Source organism: Tachypleus tridentatus, chromosome 9 (assembly GCF_004210375.1).
Source record: "Tachypleus tridentatus isolate NWPU-2018 chromosome 9, ASM421037v1, whole genome shotgun sequence".
Lineage (NCBI taxonomy): Eukaryota > Metazoa > Arthropoda > Merostomata > Xiphosura > Limulidae > Tachypleus > Tachypleus tridentatus.
The window spans coordinates 140,080,626-140,096,514 of NC_134833.1; the positions used below are offsets into that span (position 1 = coordinate 140,080,626).

The 15,889-nt window shown below is 34.7% G+C and overlaps 1 protein-coding gene across 1 annotated transcript in view; it reads right to left on the reverse strand.

Moving 5' to 3' along the window:
* Window positions 1-4,932: 4,932 nt before the first annotated feature.
* mRpL4 (mitochondrial ribosomal protein L4) overlaps window positions 4,933-15,889 on the reverse strand; it is a 29,832-nt gene continuing 18,875 nt past the window's right edge. The window contains exons 9-10 of the mRNA XM_076457553.1: window positions 6,373-6,446; window positions 4,933-5,165 (exon numbers count right to left, since the gene is read on the reverse strand). Of these exons, the coding sequence (XP_076313668.1) occupies window positions 5,029-5,165; window positions 6,373-6,446 (211 nt within the window). The 3' untranslated portion in view covers window positions 4,933-5,028. The remainder of the gene's footprint in view (window positions 5,166-6,372; window positions 6,447-15,889) is intronic.

Sequence of the window (15,889 nt, forward strand, 5' to 3'; positions counted from 1 at the left end):
TGTTTATTAACAAAAATACAAACTAATAAAAGGGTTGTCGTTGTTGAATTTCGCACAAAGCTACTCGAGGACTATCTGTGCTAGCCGTCCCTAATTTAGCAGTGTAAGACTAGAGGGAAGGCAGCTAGTCATCACCACCCACCGCCAACTCTTGAGCTACTCTTTTACCAACGAATAGTGGGATTGACCGTCACATTATATGCCCCCACGGCTGAAAGGGCGAGCATGTTTGGCGCTACGGGGATGCGAACGTGCGACTCGTAATCTGAGGGTCGCGGTTAAAAAAATATGTATATTTATTAATCCTGATTTTTTTTTGAAAAATCTAAAGCGTTTTATTTTCAAAACTACATGTTGTGGTCTTTCTTTTATGTGTTGTATCTGGAGCATCCCGTTTCAATGACTAACAGTAATCAGCCATCATGCTGATGTTTCACCTTTCCTGATACGTCTGTAGACTTAGAATCCGGGTTTCCATACCCATGGTGGGCAGAACTCAGATAGCCCATTGTGCAGCTTTATTCTGAACTACAAACAAACAAACCTTTATGTATCAATGAAACACTTCCTCCTTGTTCTTTGCTGACGGCAAGATTTTCAAGGAAATATTCAATGTGCGAGTGTTATATAAGTGAGCTTTCAAGCTCATATTATAACTCAACTTTTTTGAATTTATAAAGTATGCCAATGAAAATATTTTCGTAATTTGGGCCCTTCTTGTTTTTTAAAAATTGTCAATAACACATTTAACGACAATCCACACTTATTTGAAATCTTTCCTCTTTGTTCTTTTAAACTGAAGTGAATTTTCTGATCTGAGGTCCAACAAAAATCCATTCTTTAAGTTTCATTTTTGAACGGGGTGGGAATCAATTAATAGTTACCACTCAATTGGTTTAAAGATTGTAGATCTTAGTTAATTCAACAATATTGTTTCAATAAACCAATTAATCTTCTTATGAAAAGTATGGTATAAACAACTTCTCACGATTTCTATACCAGTAAAATGATGTCTCCGCAGATTGTTGTTGTTTGAATTAAGCACAAAGCTGTACAATGGGCTATCTGTGCTCTGCTAACCACGGGTATCGAAACCCGGTTTTCAGCATTGTAAGTCCACAGACATACCGCTGAGCCACTGAGGAGTGTCCTCGAAGAAAGTAAATTTTTAGCCCGATATCTGGACGCCAAAATCTCTGAATAATCCTTTGAAAAGGCCCAGATGTCTCACCAAACATTAGACTAACCTTATTTTAAAAGATATGTTTCACCAGATGCTTCAGATTAAAAACAATCCTTACCATGATTTATATTGACGTCAGATTCAGAATCAGATGAAACGTTATCAACTAGACTCATACAGGTACATCAACAAAAATAGCAGTCATCTCCATGGTTTCTAGGCTCACATGAGACCATTGGAATTCCAAAAGTCAAAAAGTTTTTTCTTACCATTGTCTCAACTCTTTGGCAAAATGGTGCAAACTCTGTGCAGAGCCCATGATTTGTCCTGGTTTCGAAGTTTTATTCCACAATACGGAAAATAAGTATATTGACAAATTCTGTAATATTTTGCTATTGTTTCTTTATAACAGATAAACCAGAATACGTTTGTGTTATTTACAAAGCCTCTTATTGCCGTAGCGACGAATAAATAATACTGAAAAGTAAAAATGCGCTTACAAATGAATACTGTCCAGAAATGGCATGCGCATACAGCTTGTTAACCATTTAACTACTAGGGGTGTGTTGCGTATGGGTTCTAGAACCATCAATAAGACTCACATCGCGAGTGTTCCAGTGAAATCTATAGCAAGTGGTTATCAGCCTTTTAAACAAAAAGTTTAACCCGATTTCAATGGTTTACTTATGGAGAAATTCTTTTGACGTTTTCAGAAAATCTTTACGAGAAATGATGTTAGAAACCTAACATCATTTTTCGAATTCAACGTACAAGAATTACGGCAGAACATATAAACATTTCAAGACAATAAAAATAATCGCAGGCCTGTGTAATATTTAAAAATGACCAAATTTTCATGAAATCACGTATTTCGCTTGTTATCAACGTTTGGGTGGTTTTAACTTCTGAAAAGGAAGATTTTGAGTGTTTGAAGGTGGTTTTTGCTCAGATGTTCTGGGAGAGTTCTGAGAAGTTCCTGTGCGATCCTTATTGTTTGATACGTATCCAAATGAAATGCATAGTACAATGTGAGCTCGAGATGTTAGTTAATAAATGAGCGTTTGTCAGTGATTTGTTCGCATCTCATTATTTAAATATTAAAATATGTAATTTCTTCAGATACTGCTATCTAATCATAAAATGTTATTTTTAGTGTGTTGATTACGACATTCAGTATTTCTCATGTGATTTGCTTTTTGTTAATGTATGTGTTAGTTTTAAATGATTTAATTTTGAACAGCTAAGATGGTTTTCACTCGAATATTTTATATGTATCTTATCTATTTGACTTAAAAGTTCTTTTCAGTTTAGTCCAATATAGAAAAAGTAAGGTTTATTACACATATAGTAATTGGTATGTAGTGTATCATTCATACAACTTTATACAATATTTATGATTGAATCACCTACTTATAATTAACGTAACTTAGCAATTCAGATATTGATACCGGTTATAGAAGACTGTCGCGTCGTTCATTGTGGTTTATTTACGATCTTAACCAGGTCAAGTGATAAACACGGCCTCTGAATAAAAGAAATTTCGCCCACTTATAAGCCGAGACCCTAATCTAACATTCTGAATTTAGCAAATATATTACAGTTGAAGCTATGAAAAATATAGTGAACAGTAAAAGGTTTGTAAAACATAACGTTGTTTTTACACCTGAAAGTGGACTTAATTAGCCTGAAAGATCATTGCTATTAAAGTAGTTTATGTCTTAATGGAAGTTGGAACTTTAGTTTTTAATATAATCACTTTTAGGAGGTCTCAATAATTTAGTTGTCAGTTTTGTTAACCTTATTGTGTTTTACTTTTTGTTTCTTAAGTTTTGTAGTGGTAACATTTCACATCAATAATGCTAGTTTGGTGGTTTTAGTTTCAAGAATATAATTTTGAATTGGACTGTTTTTAATAAATTTTTTACTTTTTGAATTCCAGTCAGCCTTTTATTATAGCAAACTGAAGTATGACAAACACACCTTTCTCTTTGAAATTCACATGTCAAATTTTGTTTTTAATATCGGTTGGGGTTGAATAATACAAGTTTGGATAACATTAGGTTTTGTTTTTTTCTTTTTGTTCTCAGTTACACTGAGTCAAGTTTCTTATTTTCAAATGTATTTTCTTGCTTCAACATGTTCCTCTATTTTATAACTATACTTCTGGAAGAAACTTTGGCACAAGCTTGGCCATGTCTGCAGGTGTAACTAAACCACAATATATTAAAAATAAACAGAAGAATATACTAGGCGTCAAATGATGTGTCAGTGTATAATAAGTTAGAAACAGGTTTCACAAAGCTGTCCTGTATGTCAGGTGTCAAATGATGTGTCAGTGTATAATAAGTTAGAAACAGGTTTCACAAAGCTGGCCTGTATGTCAGGTGTCAAATGATGTGTCAGTGTATAATAAGTTAGAAACAGGTTTCACAAAGCTGGCCTGTATGTCAGGTGTCAAATGATGTGTCAGTGTATAATAAGTTAGAAACAGGTTTCACAAAGCTGGCCTGTATGTCAGGTGTCAAATGATGTGTCAGTGTATAATAAGTTAGAAACAGGTTTCACAAAGCTGGCCTGTATGTCAGGTGTCAAATGATGTGTCAGTGTATAATAAGTTAGAAACAGGTTTCACAAAGCTGGCCTGTATGTCAGGTGTCAAATGATGTGTCAGTGTATAATAAGTTAGAAACAGGTTTCACAAAGCTGGCCTGTATGTCAGGTGTCAAATGATGTGTCAGTGTATAATAAGTTAGAAACAGGTTTCACAAAGCTGGTCTGTATGTCAGGTGTCAAATGATGTGTCAGTGTATAATAAGTTAGAAACAGGTTTCACAAAGCTGGTCTGTATGTCAGGTGTCAATTGACGTGTTAATGTATAGTAAATAGTATAGTAGGCTTCACAAAGCTGGCTTGTATGCTAGTTGTCCTAGCTATTCCTGATAACTATACTTCATATTGAGAAAGCATGAAACATCAGGGTCAAGTTGTCCAAGCTTTTCTAGGTAACTATACCTCATGCTGAGATTAAATTTGTTTAACTTAAAGGTGTAAACCCTCTTTAATAAAAATTCTAATCAGTGGAAAACAGGTTACATGGTAGATCATTAGTAGTCCAAGTTGTATAATATTTAATTTATGAGGAACACTGGTACCACAGCTAAATTATAAATTCTAATTATCCTTTAGTTTGTGCAATATAACATGCTATTCATAGTTGATTAATAACTCTTTCAGTTAAAGTAGAAGTAACTAAATGTAATCATTATGTAAGAAGTTAGTTTGATGAATTTTACACAAAGCTACTCATAAGTTATTCCAGAATAGTAAGATCTGACCATTACTCTTATAACACACTCACAGCCACAAAGTGCAACTATGTTTTTAAGTTGTAACTGAGTGCAAACCACAAACTCACACACTACAAATTGGATCATTCTCTGTACAAAAAGTTACTGTATTCAGTTTTACATTTAATAAAGCATTAGGATATAATTATCAACATATTCAAGATAATAATACAAATATTGTAATTATGAACTTAAATCACCTTTTAAACTCTTACACATAACATTTAGTTACACACATCTTTGTTCATCAAATTATTTGAATATTACCACAAAGGTTCTTCTTTTCCCTAAATGAGTTCTGTAGAAAAAGGTTATTTTATTTTAAGAACACTCTGAAGTAACACAACAATAAAAAAATCTAACTTAGAATGTATTGTTAAACAATAAAACACAGTATACAGCTTTCAATCCTATATTATTTTTTAATGTTTCTTGATAACTGCTATACAAAAACACTATTTCTATAGAAAAGCCAAAACTTCTATATTAACAATTGTTTTAATTCTGGTATCTTTCCATGGCTTTCTTTGAGTCTGTACGGTTAAGATGAAATAAAATTCGTTCCTCTATCTTATCAACAGCAGCCAATGTAAGAACCAACGTCTCATGTTTCAACATGCTGTAGACATTTAGTCCTGGGAAAAACAAAAATGGCATGAAATATTAAAAACACAAGTAAACTGATTATCAAGGTAAAGATGATAAAGTTCTTCACAATTCACAATAGCAAAAAATCACTAAACTTGGTTTACTAATTTCTGCCACAAGGCCTAACTACTTTCAACTCAGACATGGATGTATTGCTTGCATCGTTTCAAATAATGAAGCCCAAAAAATTTATTTGTAATCCATTTTACCTATTGTTTTGGCCATGGCTCACTGTCAGTACTGTATGCAATATTCAGTAACAGCTTTTCCTTATGAAGAACTACAAACAGAAGCTTACAGCAATAACAAGATTTAACAATTTGGAATAGGTCTGGTTTTAGACTGATTTTTAAACTTGTAACTATGAAACTATTTGTTGTTGTTGTTTATTGTTAAGCACAAAGTTGCATAATGGCCTAACTGTGCTGTGTCTATGGCAGGCATCAGAACACAGTTTCTAACATGATAAACCCTGACTTACTGCTGAACCATTGGGAGCTAATTATGTCATAATTGATGCCTATAACATACAAAAACCAAAAATTACTTTTGAAAATGGACATGTACACAGATTTCAAAACCTGCATCATTTCAGAATAGATGGGAAATTATATGGTTCCCTGTACATGTACATAATCTGTATTACTGTTATTGTTAGGAGATTACAGAACTTATAAATACACATACATTTACTCTATCACTGTCTGCATTTCTTATTCTTTCCAGGTTTATCACAAACATGTTGAAATGCAAATATTTAATTAAAAAAACTAATTGAACAAAGGTAAATTACTTCTACAGAGCTTGTGGCTTGTGTTATTCCGATAACATGGTTAAAAGCATGCTAATGAAAACTAATGTCTATTTTTAGTTCAATTTTAAAATAATGTTAAAAAATTGAAACAAACACAGAACTGAGAATGAAGCCTTTATGAGAGATATTATGAAAGCATGTATATCTCATCCTTTATCTTCAACATGCTTTATCCTTCACCATTAAAGAAGGTTTCTCACAAACCACTTTAAGTGTTTCATGTCTTTTATTTGACTTAAAATAATTGCAACTTAATTACTTATTATAAACAATTGGAACAATGTACTACATGGAACTTTATGACCAAATGTGTGACTAAATGTTTCTAAGTTCTTACATCCTGGTAATCAACTATAAAAAAGCATTTTATGCAACTTTACCATAAACAGGCATTAAGTTGATGTGTTTCACTGTATCAGTTGCTATGGTAATGTTCCTTGGCATCAAGTCAGTGCTATAAAAGAAGGATCATAATTTTGGACAAAATAATAAAAATCACCACCAACAGCTGATAAAAAAGTTTAAAATTGTACTTAAGTACAACAAATAAAAATATATTTTATTGTAGAAAAACTTTTACACCAATAAAAACTTGTAGCTATGCAGTGTGTAATAAATCATAACTATTATTTTCAAATGTTTACAAGACTTATGGGTAGTCCCTAACAACAGTCTTATTAACATGCCATATTGTATTAATTTATAGGCATTTTAACTGAAACATATTATAACTGAACATTGAAATATTGCACATGGAACTAAAATCTTTCACACAGTACAAACATGCAAGCTTTATATATATAAATATTACCTGGTTTATTAAACTATTAAGTCTTTGTATATAATTAGAAACTGTGTCGCAACAAAAAAAATTATTTTGTGGACAACTGTTTTGAATTATAATTTTTATATATGTCTTGATTACCTTCATATAATGAAATTTCAAATGATAATTTAATGGTGTTAAAGAAATGACAGTAAGATTAGTTATTGAAAAAAAAGTGGGGAATATGTGATCAAGTCAACAATGGAAACACATTATCAAACATGATTATTAGGACTTTAATTGTTAGACTTACTGGAAGTGGTTGGCTAGTAAACAGTGAGAAATGAGGTCTGTTTTACTCTATGAAAAATACAGCTAGAAAAATAAATTGACAAATGAGGTGTGTTGTTTTTTTTCGTAGCTTAACATATTTATATTCATGGGATGAAACAAGGATAGAGAATTATTATAGATTTAGTTCTAGGTATCCTGGTTTTCATGTAGAAATTGCAGATTGTGCGAGCAAAGAAACATGAAACTTATTTTAGTAATTGTTGTTTCTTGGACTCATTGATAATATTATCACACTTTTAACCCTTTTGCAACAGGCTAAGTATAATAAACACAAGTTTGTCTATACACTTGCACATATTAAGGATTTGCATAACTTTTGATGTGGTATGTGTATCTTCAAAATCTCTGGTACACTTTCAGTAAATATTCCAACTATTTTGTGTACAAAAAATCTAATTTTGTAATGAAATATTTTTACTAAAGATTTGTTTGTGAAAATAGTCCATTTTGTTACTAGTCTTAAGTGCAAGATGATTTCATGTTATGATTAAAAAAGCTATTCTTTGTCCCCAAAAAATCAAGTATTATTTGCATATTCTGTAAAACCCCATAAATGCATTTCAAATATTTGTTTTCAGTAAAACTTTATATTTTGTTATTTTATACACTCTAACTGTATGGTGTCTGTTATTTGACCAACCTTGTAACCATCATAAAAAAGAATCAGGAAATAAATATTAATTATGCTTTTTTCATTCTAGAATGACTACATATAAAACACGAAAATACAAATGTCTTAGTAGCTTAAGTCTCATAATGCTATATAAGAACATGTATATTTATAATTTTTTATTATATTGACCTTCCAGTCCTTCCTATCTAAGATTACAGAGGTTGCACTGACACAGTGCATGTGAGCTCACGTCACGTATCCAGTAATATAAATCTGACCTTTAGTCTACCCTATCTTGGCTGTGTTTTGGTGGAGTAGTATTTTATAATATACAGTCACATTTCAGTTATTAAATACTATCCATATATATACGTATATAGAATAATACTATTTAGAAATAAATTAACCTTATTTTTCTTAAAATATAGAACAATAAATCCAGAAGTAAAGCAAACAATTATCTTTAGTTGATACGACCTTTGTACTCAGTTGTTACTGAACACTGATTGCTAAGCCTTTTAAAATTTCACATGTGGGGAATATCAAACAAAATGTTTTGTTAGGTTTTTATATATACAGTTGAATAACCAAAAAGTTGAATAGTTGAATAACTATATGGATACAATAGAATTTGAGTATAACTTTTTAATTTTAGTAACTAAGATATTTTTAGATTTTATACAATACGAAGCTTCCAATAGACTAAAGACACATCCCACCTCATTGAAAACTTGGATCTAAAGAACATCGAAGCCTTTTCAAAAATTAAAATGGCTAAAAAAACCATTAGCAGACATTCTAAGCTGTCAATTTGTTATTCATACGTCATATATTTAAGTGTATAGAAGGGACTGTTTCCAAAAATGAAAAGAGTTGAACAGACCCTTTGTGTTTGATTCAGTACATAATCCATATCTCAACAAAATAAAAAGATGTTCTTATTTTATATTCTAGCTTGTAAATATTAGTAATTTGCATTCCCATTTGTACAAAATTATACACTTAGTATTTTGAGAGCACTGATGATTATGAGATGGCTGATATCTTAAAATATGCTTTATCTTCAGTTTTTACTAATGATTATTTAAGCAGTATTCTAGATGTTAAACAGTTGATAGATTGAACGAGATCATGCAAGATGACTGTGTTAATTATGAGTTGATAAAAGAGGAGAGAAGTTTATAAAATGATAAAGTTCCTGGATCAAACAATAATTTTCCCAAGGGTTTTAAGGAGATTAAAGATTGGCACCACTTATTATTGTTTGTCAGTCCTTGAATAGTGAGCAGGTACCAAGGATTGCAAGCTAGCTAATGTAACTCCTCTTTTCAAGGAAGGTAATTATAAACTGTCCCAGTAATTATAGGCCCATTAATCTTACATCAGTTCTGAGAAAAGTTTTGAAAAGTCTGATAGAAGAATATTTGAAAAGTCACTTAAAGTTTAGAATTTTATTCAATAGTCAACATGTTTTCACTAAGGAAAAACTTGCTTTACTAATCTTTTGACATTCACTGAAAAGGATACTGCTTACGTAGATGAAGGTAAGGGTATAGATTTGGTGTATCTGGATTTTTAGAAAGCACTTGACAAGGTGTTATTCAAAAGGTTTGTAAATAAAAATTGTCTTTTTAAGTGTGAGGGATAAGCTAGGAAAATGGATAGAAGAGCAGCTGAATGGAAGAAAGCATAGGGTTGTTATAAATGGAGGTCAGTCAAACTGGAGTAATGTTATAAGTGGGGTGCCTCAGGGCTCAGTCCTTTGTTTTTTACTTTATTTACATCAGTGACATAAATGAAGGAATGGTCAATAAATTACTTAAATTTGTTGATAATATCAAGGTCTTGAATGTTGCTGGTTGTGAAGGAGATGCTGCTATTTTACAAAAAGATTTAGATCATTTAGTGAGTTAGGCAAATAAATAGCAGATGGGTTTTAATTGTAATAAATACAAGATAATGCAGGTGAATTATCATCATTTGAATTATGAGTATGGTTTGGATGAAAATAACTTTAACAGTGTCACAAAAGAAACGGCTTTTAATGTAATAGTCGATCAGTTTTTAAAGCCATCAAGCAAATAGGATTTCAGGTTGTCTCTTCAGAAATGTTGAATATAAGTCTAAACAGGTAAAATATTCTTTGTACAGGTCACTGGTTATGCCACAGTTAGAATATTGTGTTTAGCTTTTGGCTCCTTACCTTAAACAAGTTTAAGAAAAAGCTTGATATGCATGTGAATGATAAGGGCTGGGCTTCAGCTATTTTTTTTTTTTTTAATTAGTTTAGAGTGTGGAACAGCTGAGATGGACTAATATATCAAATGTTGACCCAAAATGGTGTTATGTCAGTGTTAATATCAAATATATATATATATCAGGTTATCCCTTAAGTAATATCTGATTTTAGGTTCAGAAAAAGAGAAAGGATTTCAAATGCTTTTAATGTTACTTAGTCAATAATGTATGTTCCATTATTATTAATAATTTCCTGCTAATGATTCTCAAGTTTCTAAATGCCACTTCTATAAAATTTTTAGAGTTTGGAGGAAAAGAAAGAAGATAAGGTAGTTCTGACATCTTCATGTGTTCCAAGCTCCTTTCCATCAAGATAATTCTGCAAACTTCAGAACAGATGATAATCAGATGGTGCAAGGTCTGGAGAATTAGTAGAATGTGGAAGTTTTTCCCAGTCTAGCTCTTCAATCTCTGCAAATGTGATCCTTGCTGTATGAGGTCATGCATTATCCTGGTTTAACACAACACCTTTATGACTGATCCGAGCAGGCCTCTTTTCTTTCAGTGCAACATTCAAGCACTCTGTATCCCAGAATGGCTGGTATGGGTATTAACACTTTTATTGATAAGAAGAGAACAATGTTTCGACCTTTGTAGGTCGTCTTCAGGTTAAGAGAGAGAGAGTTTGAATGTGACCATTGGCGGACACGTCTTAGGGATGAGAGAATAAACAGGTACAGGATTGTAGGGGGCGTTGCAGGTAAATGTTAGGTTATTAATTAGTATGGGTATAAAGGTGTTCCTTTATATTGGTTTAATTTTGGTTTTAGTTGCTGTATAAGTAGGGCTTCTTTGATTTTGCATTTGTTTATATTTGTTTCTCTATTTAATATCTGGGTGTTTTCTATGATTATGTTGTGTTTATTTGATTTGCAGTGTTCAAACACATGTGGTGTTTTTTTTTGTTCTTTGAATCTAGTTTCCATTTTTCTGCTTGTTTCTCCAATATAGAAGTCGTGGCAGTTGTTGCATTGTATTTTGTAAATTCTGTTGGTGTTGTATGTGTCATTGTAGTTTTTTACATAGTATAGACTTTATTTTTGTACCTGGTTTTTGAATAAATTTGGTGTTTACTGGAATGTTGTGTTTTGTTATAGTTTTTTTCCATATGTTGGTTATTTTTTCGCTGATGGTTGGAACATGCAACAGTATAAGGTTTAGTAGTTTGTTGTATCTTGGGATTTATTGTTGTTTGTTTGTTGTTGGTTTGGGTGTGTGCATATAATTTTTTCCATGGTTTTTTGAGGAAATTTGTTGATGTTGATGAAGTTTTGTTTTATCTTGTTGACTTTATTGTTAATTTTATCGGGTGAGCATAGTTTTGTGGCTGTGTTTATTTGGTTTCTTAATATGTTGAGTTTTTGTTTTGTTTCATGTGCTGAGTCCCAGGGAATGTGTAATCCAGTGTGGGTGACTTTTCTGTGGATTTCTGTTTTGAATTGTGTATCAGTTCTAGTAATTTGGAGGTTGAGAAATGCTATTTGGTAATTTTTTCCTGTTCACAGGTGAACTTAATGTTGGGATGTATCGAGTTATTGTTATTGAAAAAAACTAAGTGCATGTTCTGTATAATGTTATGGATAAACCTTGGTACAGAACATGTTTAAAATGGTGCTATTGTTGAGAATCGTAATGACAGCAAGGCAGTAAAATGTGGCCAATTGTGACCTGAGTGTTACACAGACAACACATTGGTGCATCAGTCCCAGATAAATGAAAACAATGAGTTAAAAAACTGTGACCAATGCATAGTCTAGTTAGGACAACTTCCTCTTTCCCATCCTTACAGAAGCAAGATGGCCAATGTTCAGTGGAGGATTTTATTTGGAAAAGCTTGTTTTCACAGTGCTCATTCCAAGTTGACTGCCAGCTGGCAAGGACCTGAGCCTTGAATACAGGACCATAGTCCACGTATGGAAGAGGCACAGCAGTAATAGTGCCAGAGCAGATATATTTAACTGCAGTGTTGGTGAGCTTGTTCCTGCAAATACCAATGTGGCCTGGTATTCAGAATATCCAAAAATCTGGATAGAAGTAGATGTTAAAGAGAAATGGACCAGTCAATTTTTGATTATTAGTGAGAAGAACGTGTGAACTAACTTGAAACGATTCCAGGGTGAGTAGAGAACTAAGCGAGTCAGTATAAATAGTGCAATTTGAGTACTGTTCAGCAGTGAACACAGAAGTTGTAGAGGGAATTCTGTGTGCGCAACCACCAAACCACAACAAACCATGACAAAGCCCACACTGTCACCTGATTTTGAACCATCTGTGTAAATAGGAATGGAAGGATGGTTCAAAAGATGTTCAGCAAATAACAGACAGTATTTCCAATTGGGAGTGTCTACTTTTCTCAGATGACTTAAAGACAAGTCACATTTGGGGACTGTAATAAGCCATGGTGGGATGGGCTGAACAGTGGAAACAGCAATGTTATTCAAGGACAGGCCAAATTCACCAAACTGCACCTGTTCTGAAAAAGCTTGGCCCACTGAGAAAGGAAAACACAACCCCAGGTGAGATGCTTTGGTAAGGAACAAAGTTTCAAAGCGTATAATAAAGACAGTTGCAAATTGAGGAGGTGCAAAAAAGTTTCATGAGACTATGTATAAGCTCTGAACTGGAGAAGTGAGGAAAGCCCAGGTGCAGAGCCAAAGTCCTTGATGATGAACGGGATCCAGCATCTTTACAGCCAAGGTCCTGGCAAAGCCATAGATCCATGATCCATAGTCTAGTTTTGATCAAATAAAAGCACAATATATTTTTTGCATAGAATATTGATCTGCTCCCCAAGTGGTGGAAGAGACAACACAAAGGATGTTCAGCACTCTTGTACATTTGACCTGTAGCTGCTTGATGTGTGGTATAAAGGTCAGCTTACAGTCAAAGATAAGCCCCAAGAACTTTGTCTCAGGGACCACAGGCAGCACAACTTCACTAATATGGAGTTCAGGATTAGGGTGAATACCCCACCCCATTGGTGGCAAAAGTGCTTGCAAATGGTTTTAGATAGAGAGCGAAGTTAAAGCTGTTTGCTGTGGTCCACTTCAGTAAACAATTGAGAGTAGTCTGTAGCTGCCACTCAACATACCCCATGTTCGATGACTGACATGAGATGTGAAAGTCATCGATATAGAGCCTGTTTGCAATAGTAAGAGGGAGTTGTTCAGTGATAGCATTAATCTTTATACTAAAAAGTATGACACTCAAAACACAGCCCTAAGGGACTTCAAGTTCCTGTAGAAAAGAACAGAAAAGTGTTGAACCCACATGAACTTGAAATCACCTGTCCATTAAAAATTTTTTAATAAAACTGGAGGTCTTACAAAATACCATACCTTCATGTTGTATCATAAGCCTTCTCAATGTCAAAGAATATTGATACAAGATATTGTCATTTGAGAAAGGCTTCTCTGATTGATGTTTCAAGTTGAATCAGGTGGTCCATGGTGGAGTGCTGTCATTGGAACCCACACTTGGTGGGCGAGAGGAGGTTGTTTGATTCGAGGAACCAAACAAGATGAGCAAAACCATCCTCTCTAAGGTCTTAAAGAGACAGCTTGTCAAAGCAATTGGATGGTAGTTTGAAGGAATCTTGGGATCCTTTCCTGGCTTAGAGAAAAGTACGACAATAGCCTGGTGCCAGGCATCAGGAAACACATTCTCTTGCCAGATCTGGTTAAAAACAATCAGAAGAACAGCAAGAAAAGCAGGAAATAGATGGCACAGCATTTTGTAATGTACATCATCAGGTCCGACTGATGTACTGCCAGTTTGAGTTCCACCAGTGTAAAGGGACAATTATAGTCATAGAGACAATCAGCTCGAAAGGAAAGAGGTGATCGCTCTGCCTGAGTCTTGATGGCTAAGAAAGTGGAGGAAAAGGCAGAAGTGCCAAATACTTGGCAAAAGCTTTCACCTAGAGTAAAATGGTGATGCTCTGGATATCAGCTACTTCCTGGTCATCAGAGAGCAAGATTGCGAGGGGAACAGAATTACATTGCCCACTGACCTTTTGAATCTTATCCCATATAACTTTGGAAGTGGTGGTGGAAGATATGCTGATTGTGAACTTAATCCAAGAGTCCTTCTGGCTTTGACATCTTACCCACCAGGTATGTGCATGGGCCTGCTGGAAAGTGATGAGGTGCAAGAGTGTGGGATACCTATGAAAAGTATCCCAGGCCCATTTCTGAGCCTTCCATGCCATGTGGCAGGCAGGATTCCACTATGGACAAGGATATCATCGAAAACGGTTTTAGGAATACACTGAGCAGCTGTCTGTATAATACAGTCAGTTACTGCTACCACACAGTCACCTATTGATGGCTTACAGATGATGGCAGGATCAAGTTTTGCAAGAGCAGTGAAAGAGGGCCAGTTTGCTCGATCCAGCTTCCACTGGGGCATGTAGGTCGGGTGGCATCAACCTTGGCCAGTCTCTCTCAAAATTATGCGAAAATAATCACTGTCTCATGGGTTATTGTCAACCCTCCATGAAAAGTGGGAGAATAGAGAAGAGGAGCAAATTGTAAGATCAATAGCAGTAAAGGGCAGACTAGGTATATGAAACACTACTGAAAAGAAAAAGGTTGTGATAAGAGAGCATATGCTCTACAGAGCAACTCCTCCCAACAATATCAGCACTTCCCAGGAGGGGATGATGTCCATTAAAGTCCCTCAGGATTAAAAAGGGAGATGGCAACTGTTCAATAAGAACATCAAGGTCTGATTGATCATAGGTCTCTCCAGGCAACAAGTAGAGAGAACAATCAGTGATCGTATGACCCAAGGAAACACGGATGACTACTGTCTCCAAGGGTGTGTTGAGAGGCAAAGACAGGGTGGGCACATGCCAATCAATCAAGAGTGCCACCCCTCCATACACTTGTCTATCACACAGCTTGTCATTTCTGTACAAAGAAAACTGCCAAAAGTTGACTGTATCAGCAGGTTTCAGAAATATTTCCTGTAAAGAAAGACATACAGGATGGTAGGAAGCAATCAGTGCTTTGATGTCATCCAGATTAGAACGTAAATCTTGACAGTTCCATTGTATCAAGGTGGCCATTTTTATTTATTTGTAGGCAAATTGGGTGAAGAGCCCTTCTGTTTATGACCATGTCTTTTTTCTTTATTGTCTTTATTCGAGGGAGGTCTGTTGACCTCCATAAATTCTGCCCTGGGTCGGTTGGGCAGATCTTTATCGTTGGAAGAGAATTCCAGCAACTGAGGACGTGAACGAATGATCGTTTTGCAACTTGGGGTGAGAGATGTGCCCGAGGAAATGCCTGTATCTGTAACCAAAGGAAGTGGATCTTGGGGTGTGGTAGAATGTATGTTAGGGACAGAAATTGGTGTTGAAGTTGATTCATCAACTTTTTTAACCATGAAGGTCAAAAGACTTCATTTGATTTGAGAACAATTCTTTTGGAGGCACAGGGAGATCCGTCTGCACTCCCACTGTAGTAGTGGAACGAAGTGCAGCAACATATGTCCGAGATGAAGTGGTGGACAGTAACTTTCAAGCCTCAGGGTAAGTAATGTTTTGAACTGTTTTCAAATGCTGCACCTCTTTTTCTTCCAGCCATTTAGGGCAAGAATGAAAGTAGGATGGGTGAGAGCAATTGCAATTGACACAATATGGGTCCCTTCCACATTCATAGGCATTGTGGTCCTTGCCACTGCAACGAGCACACATCAAGCAACCACTGACACTGGAAACATCTGAGAGGGTTTGGAACGTATAGACTGTACCTTGCAATTAAAGATAACCTGCCTTGATGGTGGAAGGTGGACGCTGTGATGTAAATGTCAGAATAAGGACATTGGTCGGCATCGTAATTCTATCTTTGCAAGTGGAGAT